Consider the following 16,543-nt stretch of genomic DNA (forward strand, 5'->3'; position numbering starts at 1 on the left):
ACAGATGCTGGGAGGGCTGGGGCCATTAGCCAGACCCTTCACCAGCCCTGGCCCCCAGGGGCCCTCCACTGCTGCGTCCTCAGGAGGGACGTCGACAGGACTGAAAATACATCACCCCGTTTGGCAGTTTTTCTAAGCTTTAGTAAACAGGGATCTCAGGTGCCAGGTGGGCAAGTACTACTGTCACTCAACGAGAGGAAGCCCAGAGGAGGGGAAGCCCCTGTCAACCTTTTATTGGTAGTGGAACACATGAGGTTCAGCTCATGCCGGGCACTGTACATTCACTGAAGCAGCAGGGCGGGCTCGGCCCTGGGCACCCATGCCACACTGAGCAGGACGCATGGCTCGGGGCTCACACTGTCCATGGAGGAGGTGGGGTCAGCCCGAGGTGGATGGATTGTCGCCCGAGACACCGAGAGCTTGGTTCTGGGACTGTGGCTCAGCCGACCCGCAGCACAGCTGCGTCTAAGACATGGCCCTGGCTAGGCGGCAATGGTTCACAGTAGTGATACATTCACAGGACACAGTCGGTGTCCAGAAAAGGGGGCTCAGAACACAGTTTCTACACAAGCACTTGGCACCCACATGACAGAGACGTCACTCAAGCAGCACAGCCACAAATTGTTTACAGCAGCTCACGCCTGGCATCGCCCATGCTGGGAGATTCCCTGAAGAGTGGGCACTTGCCATCCGTGAGGAGGTGTCTCCCTCCATCATCAACCCCAAACCACACAGGGTGTGAGGAGAGCAGGCCTCTGGGTGAACTCACACATTCATACCCAAGGAAGAGGCAAACACGCTCAAGTCCAGAGTTGCCAGTGGTGCCGCCCAGACCCACTGTCTCAGGGGTGTGATGGCTGTCCCTCGGCTTCCCCAGAGCAGCCGGGACAGCCTGCACCACCTCCCAGACTCTCGCAGGAAGGGGAGATCTGCCCTGGGGAGGCAACTGACGGGCTGGGAGACAAGACTCCCATCGCAGGGACACGCATGGCAGCAGCCACAGCCCCGCGGACGGGGCACAGGGATGGGGTAGGCAGGGAACCATGCTGCCCCTCAGTGTGTGCCTGTGGTTCTGTCCTGGTCCTGCCCACTTGGAGCCCAGGCAGGCAGAGGGCACTGGGCAGGGCCCAGGTCCAGACAGCCCTCTGGCCAGATGTTACTGGAAGAGGCTGATGCCAGGGTAGGACCAGGCCTTCTGCAAGTCCCAGAGTCAGTGTGCAGAAAGTGCCACCACGGCCTGTACTGTGGCTCCTCAGGATGAAGTCACGTCCAGGACAGGAGGGTTTATGGAGACACTGCTGACGGGGACAGGGGTGGCTCGGCCGCTATGAGGCTGGACTCTTCTGTCTGTTCAGGGAGTCGATGTAATGAAAAATGGCCCCCAGAGCCCAGCTGGTCTCAACATTGTCAATTTTCCGAGTGAGCTTGAAAAGACAGAGAGGGAGAGGGGACCATCACGCAGACAGGAAAGGCTTGTGCATCAGAGGCTGCGGCTCCTTGGAAGCCAGGGATGGGCTGGGGGACACAACCCCAGTAACTAGAGAAGTGGTTCCAGGCCCCTCACTCCATAAAGGGGCTGGGGTGTGCCCCGAGGGCACCCTTACCTTCAGCACTTTGCTCCTGGGAAAGCCGAACTCCTGGAGTAGCAAGCTGACGTAGGTGAGGTCCATGCACGCAAAAGGGCTGCTCTGTGGCTGTGTCTCCAGGGTCCGACACACTGGGGATGAGACACATCCCTTCAGGCTCCAGGTGACTCCCACCCAGGGGCGGAGGGGCAAGTGCAGACCCCAATTCCACCCACTACAGGCACCCGCTGGCTCCGCACTCTGGATTCACAGACAAGACTGCAGCTGAGCGCAGAAGGCGCCTAGTGCACAGCACAGGCAGGTGGGCAGCAACCTCGGCTGCCACTGGGTCTGGGCTCCAAGGGGACTTCACACCTGGTGTTAGGGTCATGGGCCAACGTCTCCCAAGCCACATTTCTACATCTAAGACCCTGGACACCTCTCCCAGGTGTCAACCTGAATAAAACGTAAGCTTTCTGGGGAAAGAAAACACCAAAACCAGCTCAGAACAATCCACTCCTGCTCTTTGAGGAAGGTCAAATCCACCAAGAACTGTCCTGGGATTATGGCTCAAAGCCTTTTCCTGCTGTAGTTGTGGATACCCAGTGTCCATGGGCACAACTGGGAAAATGACACAAAAGCTTTAAAAAAAGCCACTTTTGGGGGAGGGGAAGGGTAGTACTTTTTCTGGAAAGATGTACAAAGTTCAGCTCTTTGGACCCACACATTGGGAAGGGCAACCAAGAGCAGGAGATGTTCGCCAAGGCTTGGTTGCTGGACCAGGCATGAAGGAGACGGTGGAGGGGCGAGGTGTGTGGCACAGGTTCTGCTGGGCTAGTCACCTGCAACCCCGGGGAGAGCTCTCCACCCCACATCCCAGGCTCCACTCTGCAGGGCCTCGGCTTCTTAAGGGTTGTGTGACAATCATGAACTTACTGGAACATCCCAGGGGAAATCACTCTTGGGGTTACCCTAGTAGCAGTAAAATGGCATCAGAGGAAGTGGAATCGAGGGACCCAGTTCCTCACGACCCCATGGGGCTGGGACAACGACGGTGGTCCTTTCTCAGCTGGGGCCGCCAAGGCCCCTGCCTGTGGCCACCGTTTAGGAGGGGCTACTCCCAGGAGAGTCAGGGCCAGCGCCTGCGTCACGAGCACCATGCAGCACCTGCACCTGCTGAGGCGGCCCCCGTAGCATCACTCACCGTACTTGGCTGCGATCTCAAAGTCCCCCACCACCAGGCTGCCTCCCTTCTCCGCATCTGTGGGGGATACAACACCCAGTCTGCAGGAGCACCGTGAGGCTGGCGATGCCACTGAGACACGAGGCTGGCGCGGGGAACGCCAGCCTGAGAGCCCCAAGGCACTGACTGGCTTCTGAGGCAGGCCCTCCAGCTGTAGACGGCCACTCACATGCTCTGAGGGCAGCTTCTGGGTAATGTGGCGTGGGGTGGGCTTGGGGGCTGAGAGGGTTACCCCACATACCAACCCTGCAGTGCTGCCCGAGAAAGCTCACCAGGAACCCAGGACCCCAAATTGAGTAAAATTTTAAGTTGAGAAAAATAAAAGTAGAGAAATTGAAATGTTTCCGGAAGCCATAGCACTGAGCTCAGCAACAGCATTCTGGTTTCAGTTTCCCAAATGTAAAAAACAAAAAAAGAAAAGTTATTGAAAAATAAAGTGAGGGGTGGTTTATTGGTGGCCTTCCACCTTGACCACCCATCTTCCACCCAGGCCAGTCAGCGGTAGCTTTGTCAGCACAGACACCCACCGGAGGCCGTGGGGCCCAGAGAGCCAGCACTGTGTTAGCTTATTTAAAACGGTAGTGTTCTTATCCTTACCACAGGCCATACATTCTGATGTTCTCCCCATGGTAGTGACTCTGTAACCCCCTCCAGAGTCCCCACACAGCCTGACCACCACCAGCCTCAGCAAACTCTGAATACCCTTTTCCGCCCTAATCTGGCTTCCTGGGCTGTGCAGGGTGAGTCGGAGAGACTCCACATTCAGTGAACTGATCCCTCCCACGGGGACAGGGCAGCCACTCACAGGTCACAGGAGGCCTCCTGTAGCCAGGAGACAACGTGGGCCAGTGCAGGGCAGGACCTGCCTTCTAGCAGGAACTGGAATCAACAGCAAGTCACCAGCCACGAGGTTTTACTGAAGGGCTCAAAGAACTGATCTTTTCCTACTCAGGATGAGACGCCTTCCCAAATCTACTTCTGGCCTCCTGCCGGGATGTGGCAACAGGGTTGCTTGCCGGACACTGGCCCTCTGTCTTGGGGAGCACACGCCCTCCACGCCCGCCCCCCGCTGCCCCGAACTTCCTGCTCAGCCCATCCGGGGCCCCTTACCTATGAGACCCACACCAGCTGCAAGGTCGTAATAGTAGGAGAAAGCATAGAAGTCCACATGCTTCACTTCCTCCGTCCTGTGCACTCTGTTCCGAAGGACCTCTGACACTCTGGCAGCACACAGCTCATGCAGGCTTGCCACTAGGGACAAACACAAGGCTAGCAGTCAGTGGGCTCCGAGCACCAGGCCTCACAGCTGCTTGGGGCCCCTCCCAGGGGACTTGAGACCCTGACCTGAATGGTCAGGAAAAGGCAGGTCCAGAAGCCCCTAAGACCCCACCCCAAGTTGGGGCTGCTCCCCACACAGGTCCAAAGCAGCCCTCAGGAGCCAGGGCACTGTCGGTCCCGGGGCAGGGAGCAAAGACTGTGGGCACGAAGCAGCCGCAGACCTGGACTCCGAGGAGGAGGCTGCTGATGCCTGATACCAGCCGGCCTCTGGCCTGTCGGGACCATCTGCCCTGCATCCCCCCTCTGCCAGGCCTGCATCCCACCTCCTCGGGGGGCCTGCACCCTCCCTATGTCATCAATAAGGAAGCGGAGGCCCAGCTCACTTGCCAAGCTCCCATGGCTTAGGGGAGAGCAGGAACAGAGGACCCCGGAGGCCAATGGACCGTGTGGACATCTGAGGGCGCCTCTACACCCCACACCTTGACCCGGCTTCCCGGCTTTCCCAGTCCTGCTCCACCAGGCCCTGTCCTTCCGAGTGCTTCCAGGGTTCCCATGGTCCATAGACCCACGCTCCGACCCTATGATCTCATTTCCTCCTGCTGTCCCTCGCCAAGCCACACCACCTCCTCCTCGTTCATTAAACACAATAGCTGCCAGAGGGCCCCGGTGTGTGCTGTTTGCCCGGCCTGGGGTGCTGCTGCTTCAGATCTGTGCAGTTCCTTTAAACCTCCTCCTGTCTTAGATCCCATGGTACCCTACAAGGCCATCCTTGGCTGTCCTAGTTAGAGCTGCAATCGCCCTCTCAGACCCCCACCCCCATGTTATTTCTCCTGGAAGGCCTTTCCGATGAGCTTCACGGTCTGGCTCCTCCTGTGGAACGCAGCTGCGCACTTCTGCTGTGCCTGATGCAGCCCCCCAGCACATGCACCAGTGGGTGACTGAGTTGGAGGGACCTGTATGGTTCCTGAAGGCATGCACTCCTCATGCTAAGTGCCCAGTCTGGGAGTGGTGTTTGAACATTTCTCTCAGAAGAAACTGCAAGGGCGCAGAGCACCAGAGCCTGCCCAGGGCCAGTGGACAAGAGTGGGCTCCATGGCCTCGAGCAGGATAGGTAGGAGCAGACCCTCCCTCACTCCCTCCCAGCACAGCACAGAGTGCCTGGGCTCCCAGCCCCAGTCCTGTATCTGAGCCCCGAGCTGGTCCGATCCTTCCTCCCTGCAGGCCTGTTAGGAAATCAGCCCTCGGGAGGAAGCTTCTGGTGACAGTCAGGGGAGTATTGAGCAGAGGCAGAGGGAAGGAACCAGCTCTCAGCACAGGCACAGACCCCTGCAGCCGAACCACCTTCACTTCCAGGGCAGGTATAGGCTCTTCAAGGAGAGGTCAGGAGCCTCCTGTGGAGCGTCCCATGGGATGTGGGAAAGGCAAGGGGGAGAGGACGCCGCCACTCTCTCCCGCAGAACCCAACAAGCAGCAACCTTCCCCATACCTGCTTTCTGCCCCGAAACCCTGTATGTGACTTCTGCGTGTTCCCACTCTCCTTTGAAACTGGGAGACAAGCAAGGGCTGACCAACTCCTTTCCATCCTTAGCTGAAACAGAGATTAAAAAGGAAAGAGAAAGGAAGGTATATCACTGCCATGGACTAGAGCTGAGCCAGGAGTCATGGAGGCCCTGGCTTGACACTGGATGAGGGAACCTGAGTGGCTTCCAGGTCCACTGGGAAGGCAACACCTCCCTGGGAAGTGGCAGCAAAGCCTCTTTGGCCAGGAAGCACACCACTGCCAGGACCATGCCCAGCCCACGGCCCTGGGCATGTTGGGTGCCAGGCACTGGGCCACGGGCTGTTCAGTGAAGTATGACAACAGTCCTCTTAGGAGGGGAGCCATCATCACCCAGTTTTATAGGTGACCGAGGCAGTCAATAGCTGGTAGGTTGGTGGCAGGGCCAGGACAAGTGCCGCCAGGTGTCACCATGCCTTGAATGGAATCTGCTGCTCCAATACACACAAGCCGGGGGCTCAAAACCAGCAAAGGAAGCGTATTGGTCCCAGGGCTGGCCCCAGCATCATGCTCAAGGACGGCAGGCTGCTGTCCCACCAAAAGGTGCTGGTCCCATCCCTGGACTCTGGCCTGGGCCTGCTTTCCTTGATGGAATGGGCAGGAAATGGTGACCTCAGGGTAGCCTTCCTTTTCTAAAGCCACTGCAAAAGCATCCCAGGCTGCTCTGCTGAGGCGACGCCATGTGGAAGAGCGTCCAGGTCTAGATAGCCGCCCAGCAACAGGCACGTGCACAGACCCAGTCTAGACAGCTGCCCCAGCTGCATGCACTTGCACAGACTCCCAGGACCCCAGTGGGGGATCTAGACAGCTGCCACAGCCACATGTACCTGCACAGACCCCCAGGACCCCAGCAAGGGGGTCTAGGCAGCTGCCACAGCCACATGTACCTGCACAGACCCCCAGGGCCCCAGCCAGGGGGGGGGTCTAGACAGCCACTACAGCCACAGGCACGTGCACAGACCCCCAGGACCCAAGTGGGGGGATCTAGACTGCCACCACAGCCACAGGCACGTACACAGATCCCCAGAACCCCAGCAGAGGTGCCACCCAGATAAGCCTGTGTGATTAGCCATGAGATTCTAGCCGTGACTGCTGTTTGCTGTCCTTTCACTCTACTTGGGGGGGTCTGTTATGCAATAACCAGTAACAAAACAGAGAGACTCATTCTCCTGGGTCCTCATAGCCACTTTGTACAGCCTGATAAGGAGACCTTCTTGCTGCTCTGCTGGGTGGGAGAGGACTCAGTGTCTGAGCTGCGACTCCCTGGGAACCACAAGGGGCAAAGAGGTACCTGGCTTTTCTCATTGGCTAAATAATAGGTGTTTTTTGGCCCCAGAATAAGAGCTGCAGGTGTTTCTGAGACATAGACATGGTTTTGGTTTGCAACAAAAGAAATACCATTATGAAGATAAACACCAAGATTTGAAAGAAAGAACTGAAGTAGGGCATGCATGGGAGAATGAAAATTCCAGTTGAACAACCTACTCTGTCAGATACCAGGCCCTTGGAAGAAGTGGGCAGGGGTGCTGGGCCAATGGGGCACTGGGGGCTGAGGTAAGGGCATTTGGCTGGAGCACACGTGGGCGCTGCTGAGCACCTCATACACACATCAGACACTAAGGCCTTGGGAAGGCCTCTGTGGCCTGGTCAGTTCCATCAGGGAAGACAGGTGCCACCAGCCTCAGGGCCGTGCCCCCGACCTGAAGCAGACCATGGCAATCCTGAGATCTCCTAAGTCCATGCCCGTTGTGATGCCCATTGTAAGGAGCAGAGGTCCTGGCCCTGATGCAGGCTGCGTCCCCAGGCCAACTCCACATCTCAGGAAGGGCCAAGCCCACATTTCATGACCCTTCGCAGAGCAAGGGAGGAGGGGTGTTCTTGCAAGGCTGGAATCATGAGCGAGAGAGAAAACCTTTCCCGATGGCAAGAGCCCATCACCCACCCCATGGCCCTCCTGTGCTGTCTGAACAAGGTCCTGTCTTCACATCCCTAAAGCTGGCTCCCAACGTAGGGAATGAGTGTGTAGTTCCTTGGTTCCCTCAGTTTCAGCTCAGTGCTTCAGAAGGGATTTCACCAGCATCTTTTAAAAAATAACTTGGGGCTGGGTGTCGTGGCTCACGCCTATAATCCCAGCACTTTGGAAGGCCAAGGCAGGCAATCATTTGAAGGCAGGATTTCGAGACCAGCCTGGCCAACATGGTGAAAACCCGTCTCTACTAAAAATACAAAAATTAGCTGGGTGTGGTGGTGCACATCTGTAGTCCCAGCTACTGGGGAGGCTGAGGCATGAGAATTGCTGGAACCCGGAAGGCAGAGGCTGCAGTGAGCTGGGATCATGCTACTGCACTCCAGCCTGGGTGACAGAGCGAGTGAGACATTATCTCAAAATAAAGAAAGAAATACCTTGGAACGTGGACAGGTACACCACCACCCTGGGTTCCTGCCCCATCAGGTTGCCACCAACAAGGTCTGCAGCACAGCCCTCCACTCGCATGCCCCGGCCTGGCCGGGTGCCTAGTGTGCAGCGGGACAGCAGTGGGGCGGAAGGGGAGGAGGGACCTCTCCCCCAGGGTCAAGCTGCCGCCCTCCTGAGGGGCTCCTCATTCCCACTGAGAATGGAGGGCAGAGGCTGCAAGAGCGGGCCCGGGGCAACATGTCCACTCACCAGGCTGCCCCTCCACGCCGCCCAGGATCGCCAGGCGTGCCGACATCAGCCCGAGCCCGAGGTAGCTGTGGGAACAACACCTTAGTGAGGGCAGCTGCCATGGCAGGTACAGGGCATGGCAGGCTCACCTCTGAGACCCAGCCCGAGTGGGGAAGGGGGAGCTTGCAGCAAGGCAGTTAGTGAGCTTCTCTGCTCCTTCTAAAAGACTCTTTCTGTCAGCTGAGGAAACTTAGCTAATTAATTCAACACACGAGGGCCTATCATATGGCAGGAGCTCATCCAGGAGCTGCAGACACTGTGGTGAGTGGGACTGACTCGACCCCAGTCTGGGATGCTCCTACTTTGTAACAACAATCGACTGAAGCCTGCACATGGCAATAGGTGGCCCGGAACACTCCTGTGCAACCCTGGTTCCTCCCACTTCTCAAACCTTCTCCAAAGCAGAACAGAATAAGCACACAAGGAGGAATATGCTATACTGTAGACAAATTAAAGGACAAAGGAGGACAGAGGAGGTGGGAGGAGGAGGAGGAGAGAGAGATCTGGGTGGATTCCCAGCACAGGAATACCAGGATCTGCCATCCATGACCTCAAGAGGGCCATGTGAGGCCCCAGGAGCTACATACCCGCCCCATGGCGCCTCCCCACGCCTATTCCCGAAAGCAGACCTGTAGGAATAGAGTTTGTAGGTCCTGTTAAACATCCGCAGTGCCGTCAGGTAGCCGGGTGGGGAGGCCTGCAGGGTGCCCTGGGGAAGAACGAGGGTAACTATGCTTGCTGCAGGTCTTTCTAGAAAATTCTCCTCCACCCACTGAATTCATTTGAAAGAAAGGGGATGCTCAGGTGCAGCCAATTAAAGGAGCTGTTCACTAGGTTGCTGGTTGCGAGACAGGAGCAGGCAATGAGGAGCCAACATCCCAGTGAAGAACAGTGCCTCCTTCCCACAGGCAACCCCTCCCATGCTGACAAACACGGCACAGCCACGACGACGATCATATCAGTACCTACAAGCCCACCCTATCATGGAAAACTACCCACAACAGGAGGATGAGTGGGTGAGGAGGGAACTGTTTTTAGAGCAGCAGACGCCTCAGTGGGAAGTGTTTTCATTGAAAAGGTTGGAAGCTCCCTCCCAACCTACGAATTGGACGAAATCTTTCTGCTCTTGTTCCTTTCGGAACCCTGAAGGGGAGGGAGGCAGCACTTCACACCCTCTGGCCCAAACGTTTCTAGTTATTCTCTAATTTATCACCCCTCTAAAGACCAAATTTCTGTTTTTGGCTTTTTTCCTGGTGGAATTAAAACTCCAAGCCAGAAGCATCATCTGTGAGTGAGTCCAGCTCTCAGACGAGGAAATGACCACAGGGGTCCAGAGTCCTGGCCAACCCCACCCCGCAGCACCTCAGCAGGCCCCACCCTGCACCCCCATGCGGGTGTGGCCTCGGGGTAGGAAGAGCGTGTGGTCGGCAGGGGCTCGTTACCTCTATGCGTGGCAGGAAGGCAATCTGAGTGGATCCTCCGCCCAAGTCCAGCATGCCCACGCTGCTCCCTCCTGGAGTTTTCAAGCTGCCTGGAGCACAGCAAGCAAAAACAGCATGGGGCATTAGTAAGACGGCGAGAACAGCAGAAAAGCCAGGGTGAAAGCCAGGCCCTCAGGGGAAAGAAAAACAAGACAGAGAAGTAGCTCAACTATTGACAAATCTCCATTTAAGGATACACTATATATCTAAGGGACAAGAGTAATGGCTTCACCAGCCGTGGTTTAATTTGGATCCTGACGGGACAGTACGAACCTTCAGGGGAGATACTGAAACTGCCGTATCGACTGGGAGGGAGCCCGCTCGCCTAGCTCCCAGGAAGAGCTGGGCCCTGCTTTGATCAGCCTGTCTCCACTCCCCAGAGCATCTCAGGCGGAGGCTCCCAACCCACCTCCTAACATTTCTATCCCCCAAAGTGGCAAATGGGCAAACCTGACAGGAAACTTCTTTCCTTTCTGTACGTACATCAGAAACACTGCTCTTTCCCATAATTCCAGCAAAGGGACAAAAATCCACATGCGCTAAGAAAAATGACTCCTTGTCACTTGTTTCTAAAAACAGATGTTTCCGTTCCCTGTTCCACCTACAGCAGAGGAATTCAATTAGAAGGTGAATATCATTCACATCACATTCAATATTGGAAGATATGACTGGTTTGATTCATTACTTCTCTTAGAAATGAGAGGATGGGGGTCCTGGTGGATGTTCTGCAGGCGACAGGGCAGGGGCTGTGCTGGGAGAAAAATGCCCCAGATCTGCAGAGAAGCACCCTACTCCTAGCATCTACACCTGTGAGTCAGATGGCTGACCCCATCCATCCCCAACACCCTATGGTTAGGCAGCAACATTGCCAAACCCTGAGGGGTTATCTTAAAGAGCAGAAATGAGGCTCCTGCTCTCAAAAGGCCTGGCTGAGCCCTCCACAGGCGTCTGTGGCGGCTAGCCTCTGTGATGCAGTGCGCACACACCTGTCAGGAAGTTGACGGTGATCCACGCCGAAACGCCTACAAGAGAGTGTCACAGGCATTATTTTAATCACTTGAGATGCTGAGAGCATAACACACAGGACCGTTAAATGACAATTTTCAGATCTGGGGAGCACGAAGGGATCACTTCTACACTACACCCAGCCCTTGGATCATCGGCAGAGAGGAGCATTTCTCGTAAATGCATCCAGCAGCTTCCGGCCGACTGTCCGGGAGACAGCAAACTGAATCCTAAAGCACTTCACCAAACGCCGCTTCTCTCCTCCGGTTATTACTGGCCTCCTCTTTTTGGAAGAAGCAGAAAAAGAACACAGTGCTCCCCTTCCTCCTCCATACACACTCATTCTCAAGGTCATATTGAAGACCCATCAGGAGCCAGTGAGGAACTTTAAATGTCTTTTAGAATTAACAATGCAACAACATTCTAAATGTGGCGGCAACTGGAGATTCTCTCCAAATGTTCTTAAAACTAAAAACACGATGTTTTTTAGAAGCTCCATTCGGGCCAGGTTTGGGGTTGGTCAAGATAATCTGTCTCTGACAATGACCCCAAAAAGACCCTTTTGTGACATGTCAATTGTAACTCAGAACAGGGCTGTAACAGCCATGATTCTTCACTTGAGCACCTGACAGGGGAGGAGGCTCCCACACGGGGCGGGGTGGGGGATGGTTAGAAGCAGCAGGATCACTCCCGCCCACCTCACTGCACAGCCCTATCATACAGAGGCACTTCCAGATGCTTTACCTTCATCTGTTCCGTTCATGATGGAAACACAGTCATCCCCTACAAGGAAAGGCGATGCTTTAAACACTTCTTTCACCTAAATGTAAAGAGAGATGTTAATTCATCCTTTAGAATGAACGAATGAATATATTTATTTATTTAGCTAGCTAGCTAGTCAGTCAAGTGAAGCAGTGTGGGTGGAGAAGAACAAAAAAATCTGTAACTGGTTGTGATCAATTAATCGCATATACTACTGCACTCAGATCAGCTTTCTTCATCCTTTAGAATTTATGGTCAAGGGTTTTGCATCATGCTATTGGCAGGCAGTAACGAAACCCCAGGGGCACCTGCCAATGTTCTGTGAGTCTGTTCAGGCCTCTCTAATCCATTGCAAGTTAATCTACCACCAGGGCTCGCTGAGGCCCATGCTGCCCTGGAGACCCTGTCCTAAGCCAGCTGGGGCTTACAAGGGCTCTAGGGGCTGCAGAGACTGGGGGAAGCTGGGGCACACTGGGCCTGCTGGGCTCTAAACATTGCCCTGCTTTGGGATGTGAGACAAAGGAGCCGGAAGTCCTCCAAGGCAGACAGCAACCTTCACCAGGGCCCTGGCCTCTGGGGATATTTCCTTGCCTACCTTTCAGCAAAATCTACCCACAGAAGCTTCAGCACCTCTGCACACCCCACCTGCACACGTGCCCCACAATCCAACCCTGTGAGGGACCCTGACAGGCATGCCCTGTGCCCTCCTCCCACAAGTAAATGGGTGGAGGTAGCACAGAGGGGAGGAGGACCCACTGCGGAATGCTGGGCGGCTGGGGACACACTGGTCCTGACGTGCCGGGACTGGGAGAGGCCACAGGGCCTCTTCGACAGTCATGTATGAGCATCAGACCAGGAGCAGAATGAGCAGCTGCCATGGGGAACAAGCAGGCTTCAGCTGCAGCGCTGGGGCTCAGCACACATCAACTTCTGACCAGGATCAAGTCCCTTGAAGGCACCATGTACTTTTATTTATTTTTATTTATTTTTTTGAGACAAGGTCTTGTTCTGCTCCCCAGGCTAGAGTGCAGTGGCATAATGACCAGCTCAGTGCAGCTTTGACCTCCTGGGCTCAATCAATCCTCCCACCTCAGCTTCCTAAGTAGCTGGGATGACAGGAATGCGCCACAACACCCAACTAATTTTTGTGTTTTCGGTAGAGATGGGGTCTTGCTATGTTGGCCAGGCTGGCCTTGAACTCCTGGGCTCAAAATGATTTGCCCACCTTGGCCTCCCAGAGTACTGGGAGTACAGGCATGAGCCACTGTGCCCAGCCCACAGTACACTTCTAAAATCAAGCTGCCTTCCTTCCTATAAAACACAGATTCACTCTAGAAAACATGAATAACCTTAAGTGTCACAAGGAACAAAGTATCATCTGCCCACCATCCCTCCACCTAAAAGTGATGCTCAAACTTTTCTTCAGAAGCATCTGTGTCCTGCCTGATGGTGCGGCACTGGTGAGACAGCAGGTGTTTTTAGTCATCGGTAGGTCCTGGGGGCTGGCTAATGGCACTGGGGAATGGCCAGGCTCACCTTCTGTAGTAACTTCTGGGCCTTTTCTCCAGGTAACAGGCGTAAGCCAGCTGTGGCCTTGAGGACCAGAGGGGTGGCCTTCCAGAAGTCGAATGGAATGTCCTGTTTCGCAACATCCAGTAGTTCCTGGATTCCCTGAGCGCTCTGTGAACACGGTAAGAGCAAAGCGGGGTTTGTCAAATGCAGCATACAGGGTCACACGTGCTGCTTCCACCCTTCCGGGTTTTTTTGGTTTCTGGAGACAGTCTCACTGTGTTGCCCAGGCTAAAGTGAAGTGGCTTGATCACAGCTCATTTGCAGCCTTGAATTCCTGGGCTCAAGTGATCCTCCTGCCTCAGCCTTCCAAGTAGCTGGGACAAGGGCGTGAGCCACGATGCCCAATTAATTTTTAAAAACTTCTGGCCGGGTGAGGTGGCTCATGCCTATAATCCCAGCACTTTCGGAGGCTGAGGTGGATCACAAGGTCAGGAGATCAAGACCATCTTGGTTAACACAGTGAAACCCCGTTTCTACTAAAAATACAAAAAATTAGCCAGGTGTCGTGGTGGGCGCCTATAGTCCCAGCTACCCAGGAGGCTGAGGCAGGAGAATGGCATGAACCTGGGAGGCAGAGCTTGCAGTGAGCTGAGATGGCACCACTACACTCCAGCCTGGGCGACACAGCGAGACTCCATCTCAAAAAAAAAAAAAAAAAAGAAAAAAGAAAAGAAAAAAAAACTTCTTATAGAGATACTATGTCTCTGTGTTACCCATGTTGGTCTTGAATTCCTGGCCTCAAGCCATTTCCCACCTCAGCCCCGCAAAGTGCTATGATTAGAGGTGTCAGCCACCATCCCTGGCCCTTGCCTTTATAAATTTTTTTTTCCTGATTTTCAAAATCTGCAGGAAACAGTGATGCAAGTGGTACTGGCAGGTGTGTGGGAACACAGGGACCAGGTGAAACATGGCAGGGGGAGGACAGGTCAGGAGAATAAGCCTGCTGTTCTACTGCAGCCTGGTGACCTAAGCCCACACCCAGACCTGTGCCAGTCCTCACGGGCAATCTCAGGTGAGCCTCAGCTTCGCTGGACATTGCAAAGGTGTGGCACTAGGCAATTCTAGGGTCCCTCCTGGCACTAAACCCCCATGACACCTACATCGAGGAGTCACTTCACCTGCCAGAGTGCTGGATCCAGAACCCAAGGCTGGATAAGGCCCTATGTCGGTGTGTGCATGAGAGTGAAGGCCTGGAAGGCGGCCGGGTGTTGTAGACAGGTGTGATTCTGTGGGGACACATGGGCCGCATCTGTCCAAGGGAAAAACACATTCCTCCTATCCAGAAATCCCACTCCAGTAATTCATCTTGGGAGGCCGAGGTGGGAGGATCACTTGAGCCCAGGAGGTCAAGACCACCCTGGGCAACACAGCAAGACTCCCATCTCTACAAAACATTTAAATATTAGCCGAGCATTGCGGTGTGCACCTATGGTCCCAGTTCCTCGGGAGGCTGAGGTGGGAGGATAATTTGAGCCCAGGAGGCAGAGGTTGCAGTGAGCTGTGATTGTGCCACTCTCTGGGTGACAGAGAGAGACCTCATCTCGGGAAAAAAAAAATAGAGAATTCATCTGAGAGATGCCCCTTGAGTGTGTGGATAATGAAGTATGTGTCAGGTGCAGCCTTTTTCTACTGTCAAGAGAGAAAAATTGGACATTATCTAAACGTCCTTCAGAAGGGGACTGGTTCCATGAGATAAGAGTGCAGCATCCAGGCAATAACATTCAGCCAAAAAAACTAAGGAAGCTCTGCACATGCAGACATAAACGCTGTCCAAATATCCTGCTCAGCAGCAAAGCCAAGGGCCTCGGTATGGACGCCACCATGGGTGTGAGGTAAAAATGGGGAGAACACAGATGCCTCTGTTTACATACACATCAACCAGCCTCAAAGGATGCTAAGAGAGCCAGGACGTGGGTCTCCGAGGCAGCCCGGAGTAGGAGGGACATCTGTGCTGTCACCCTGGAGGGCATGGACATTTGTCCCACTTGAATGTGTGTCAACTACTCAAACAACTAAGGCCTTAAAAATCCTAGGAGCTTATTCTAAATTTATCTCATTTAATCAGGTTTAGCTGTAAGGTCACTCTAGAATCACTAATTTCAATTTCTTTTTTAACAAAGCTACAGGAAAGCAAGGCTTGAACTACATCGTCCAAGACCATGACACATTTGTGGACAAGAGCAATGTACTAGCTCATGACTTAAGAAATGCCTGAACCAAAAGGAAGTTACAACTCTCTCCATAGCCCATTTTGTGGGTGCCTCAGTAGAAAATCAGGCATCCTGCAGTAATGCATCCTGCATTAGTGCAGCTGTAAGCTTTAAGGACTTGAGATAGAAGTAGCAATGATACAAGCTTACATAAATCATTATTTGACAATTTTATTAAATTTCTATTTATTTGGTTTTGTGGATTGCATAATATATTGTTTTTGGATGGGGTTGGAGTCTCACTCTGTCCCCCAGGCTGGAGTGCAGTGGCGCAATCTCGGCTCACTGCAACCTCTGCCTCCCATGTTCAAGTGATTCTCCTGCCTCAGCCTCCCAAGTAGCTGGAACCACCACGCCCAGCTCATTTTTGTATTTTTAGTAGAGATGAGGTTTCACCATGTTGGCCAGGTTGGTCTGGAACTCCTGATCTCAGGTGATCCACCCGCCTCAGCCTCCCAAAGTGCTGGGATTACAGGCGTGAGCCACTGCGCCCAGCCCGTAACATGTTTTTAACTTTTTTCTTTACATATAAGGTCTCACTCTGTCACCTGGGGCACAATCGTGGCTCACTGTAGCCTTGACCTCCCAGGCCCAAGTGATCCCCCCACCTCAGTCTCCCAAGTAGCTGGGATGACAGTGTGTACCACCATGCCTAGCTGATCTTTAAATTTTGTAGCAATGGGGTTCTCACTCCATTGCCCAGGCTGGTCTTGAACTCCTGGGCTCAAGAGATCCTCTTGCCCCAGCCTCCCAAAGTGCTGGGATTGCATGTGTGACCCACCAGGCCCGGCCAACGTTAATTTTTTATTTCAGTCAATGTTTGCTATCTTCAATCAGAAACCACAACAAAAAATTAAAAATGTATTATGCAAAATTCACAAGACAAAATTAGTGTAAAAATATGAATAAGTAAACTGTCAAATAACGATTCTTGTAAGTTTGTAGGATTTGTGCTTCTGACCTGTACCAAGACCTCGGGACCCCCAGGTTGGAGAACTGAGCGCTGGCACAGTGGAGTCAGAGGATGGAGCCGGGTGGGGGTGCATTCTCCTTTGGGCTCACGCGCTGCACACCTTCTCTCATCTGACCATCCCAAATGGCGTGAAATGCCCAGGCAGCACCGTCAAAGCCCCCTTCCCTTGTGAAGACAGCCTACCACATTCAA

At 54.0% G+C, this 16,543-nt stretch overlaps 1 protein-coding gene across 10 annotated transcripts in view; it reads right to left on the bottom strand.

The window, feature by feature from the left end:
- Positions 1-201: 201 nt before the first annotated feature.
- The window catches only part of ENTPD6 (ectonucleoside triphosphate diphosphohydrolase 6), a 30,690-nt gene continuing 14,348 nt past the window's right edge, over positions 202-16,543 (bottom strand). For 8 of the 10 annotated variants that reach the window (XM_073008238.1, XM_073008241.1, XM_073008264.1 and 5 more), the window contains 11 exons: positions 13,133-13,276; positions 11,579-11,654; positions 10,816-10,851; positions 9,791-9,879; positions 8,978-9,057; positions 8,310-8,374; positions 5,573-5,674; positions 3,919-4,059; positions 2,770-2,826; positions 1,605-1,717; positions 202-1,424 (listed from right to left, as the gene is read on the bottom strand). In XM_073008238.1, coding sequence (XP_072864339.1) covers positions 1,326-1,424; positions 1,605-1,717; positions 2,770-2,826; positions 3,919-4,059; positions 5,573-5,674; positions 8,310-8,374; positions 8,978-9,057; positions 9,791-9,879; positions 10,816-10,851; positions 11,579-11,654; positions 13,133-13,276 — 1,002 coding nt within the window. In that variant the 3' untranslated portion in view covers positions 202-1,325. Of the gene's footprint in view, positions 1,425-1,604; positions 1,718-2,769; positions 2,827-3,918; positions 4,060-5,572; positions 5,675-8,309; positions 8,375-8,977; positions 9,058-9,790; positions 9,880-10,815; positions 10,852-11,578; positions 11,655-13,132; positions 13,277-16,339; positions 16,488-16,543 lie in introns of those variants that run through there. The other 2 variants (XM_073008272.1, XM_073008269.1) reach the window with 2 other exon arrangements.

This window comes from Chlorocebus sabaeus, chromosome 2 (assembly GCF_047675955.1).
Source record: "Chlorocebus sabaeus isolate Y175 chromosome 2, mChlSab1.0.hap1, whole genome shotgun sequence".
Taxonomy (NCBI): Eukaryota; Metazoa; Chordata; class Mammalia; order Primates; family Cercopithecidae; genus Chlorocebus; species Chlorocebus sabaeus.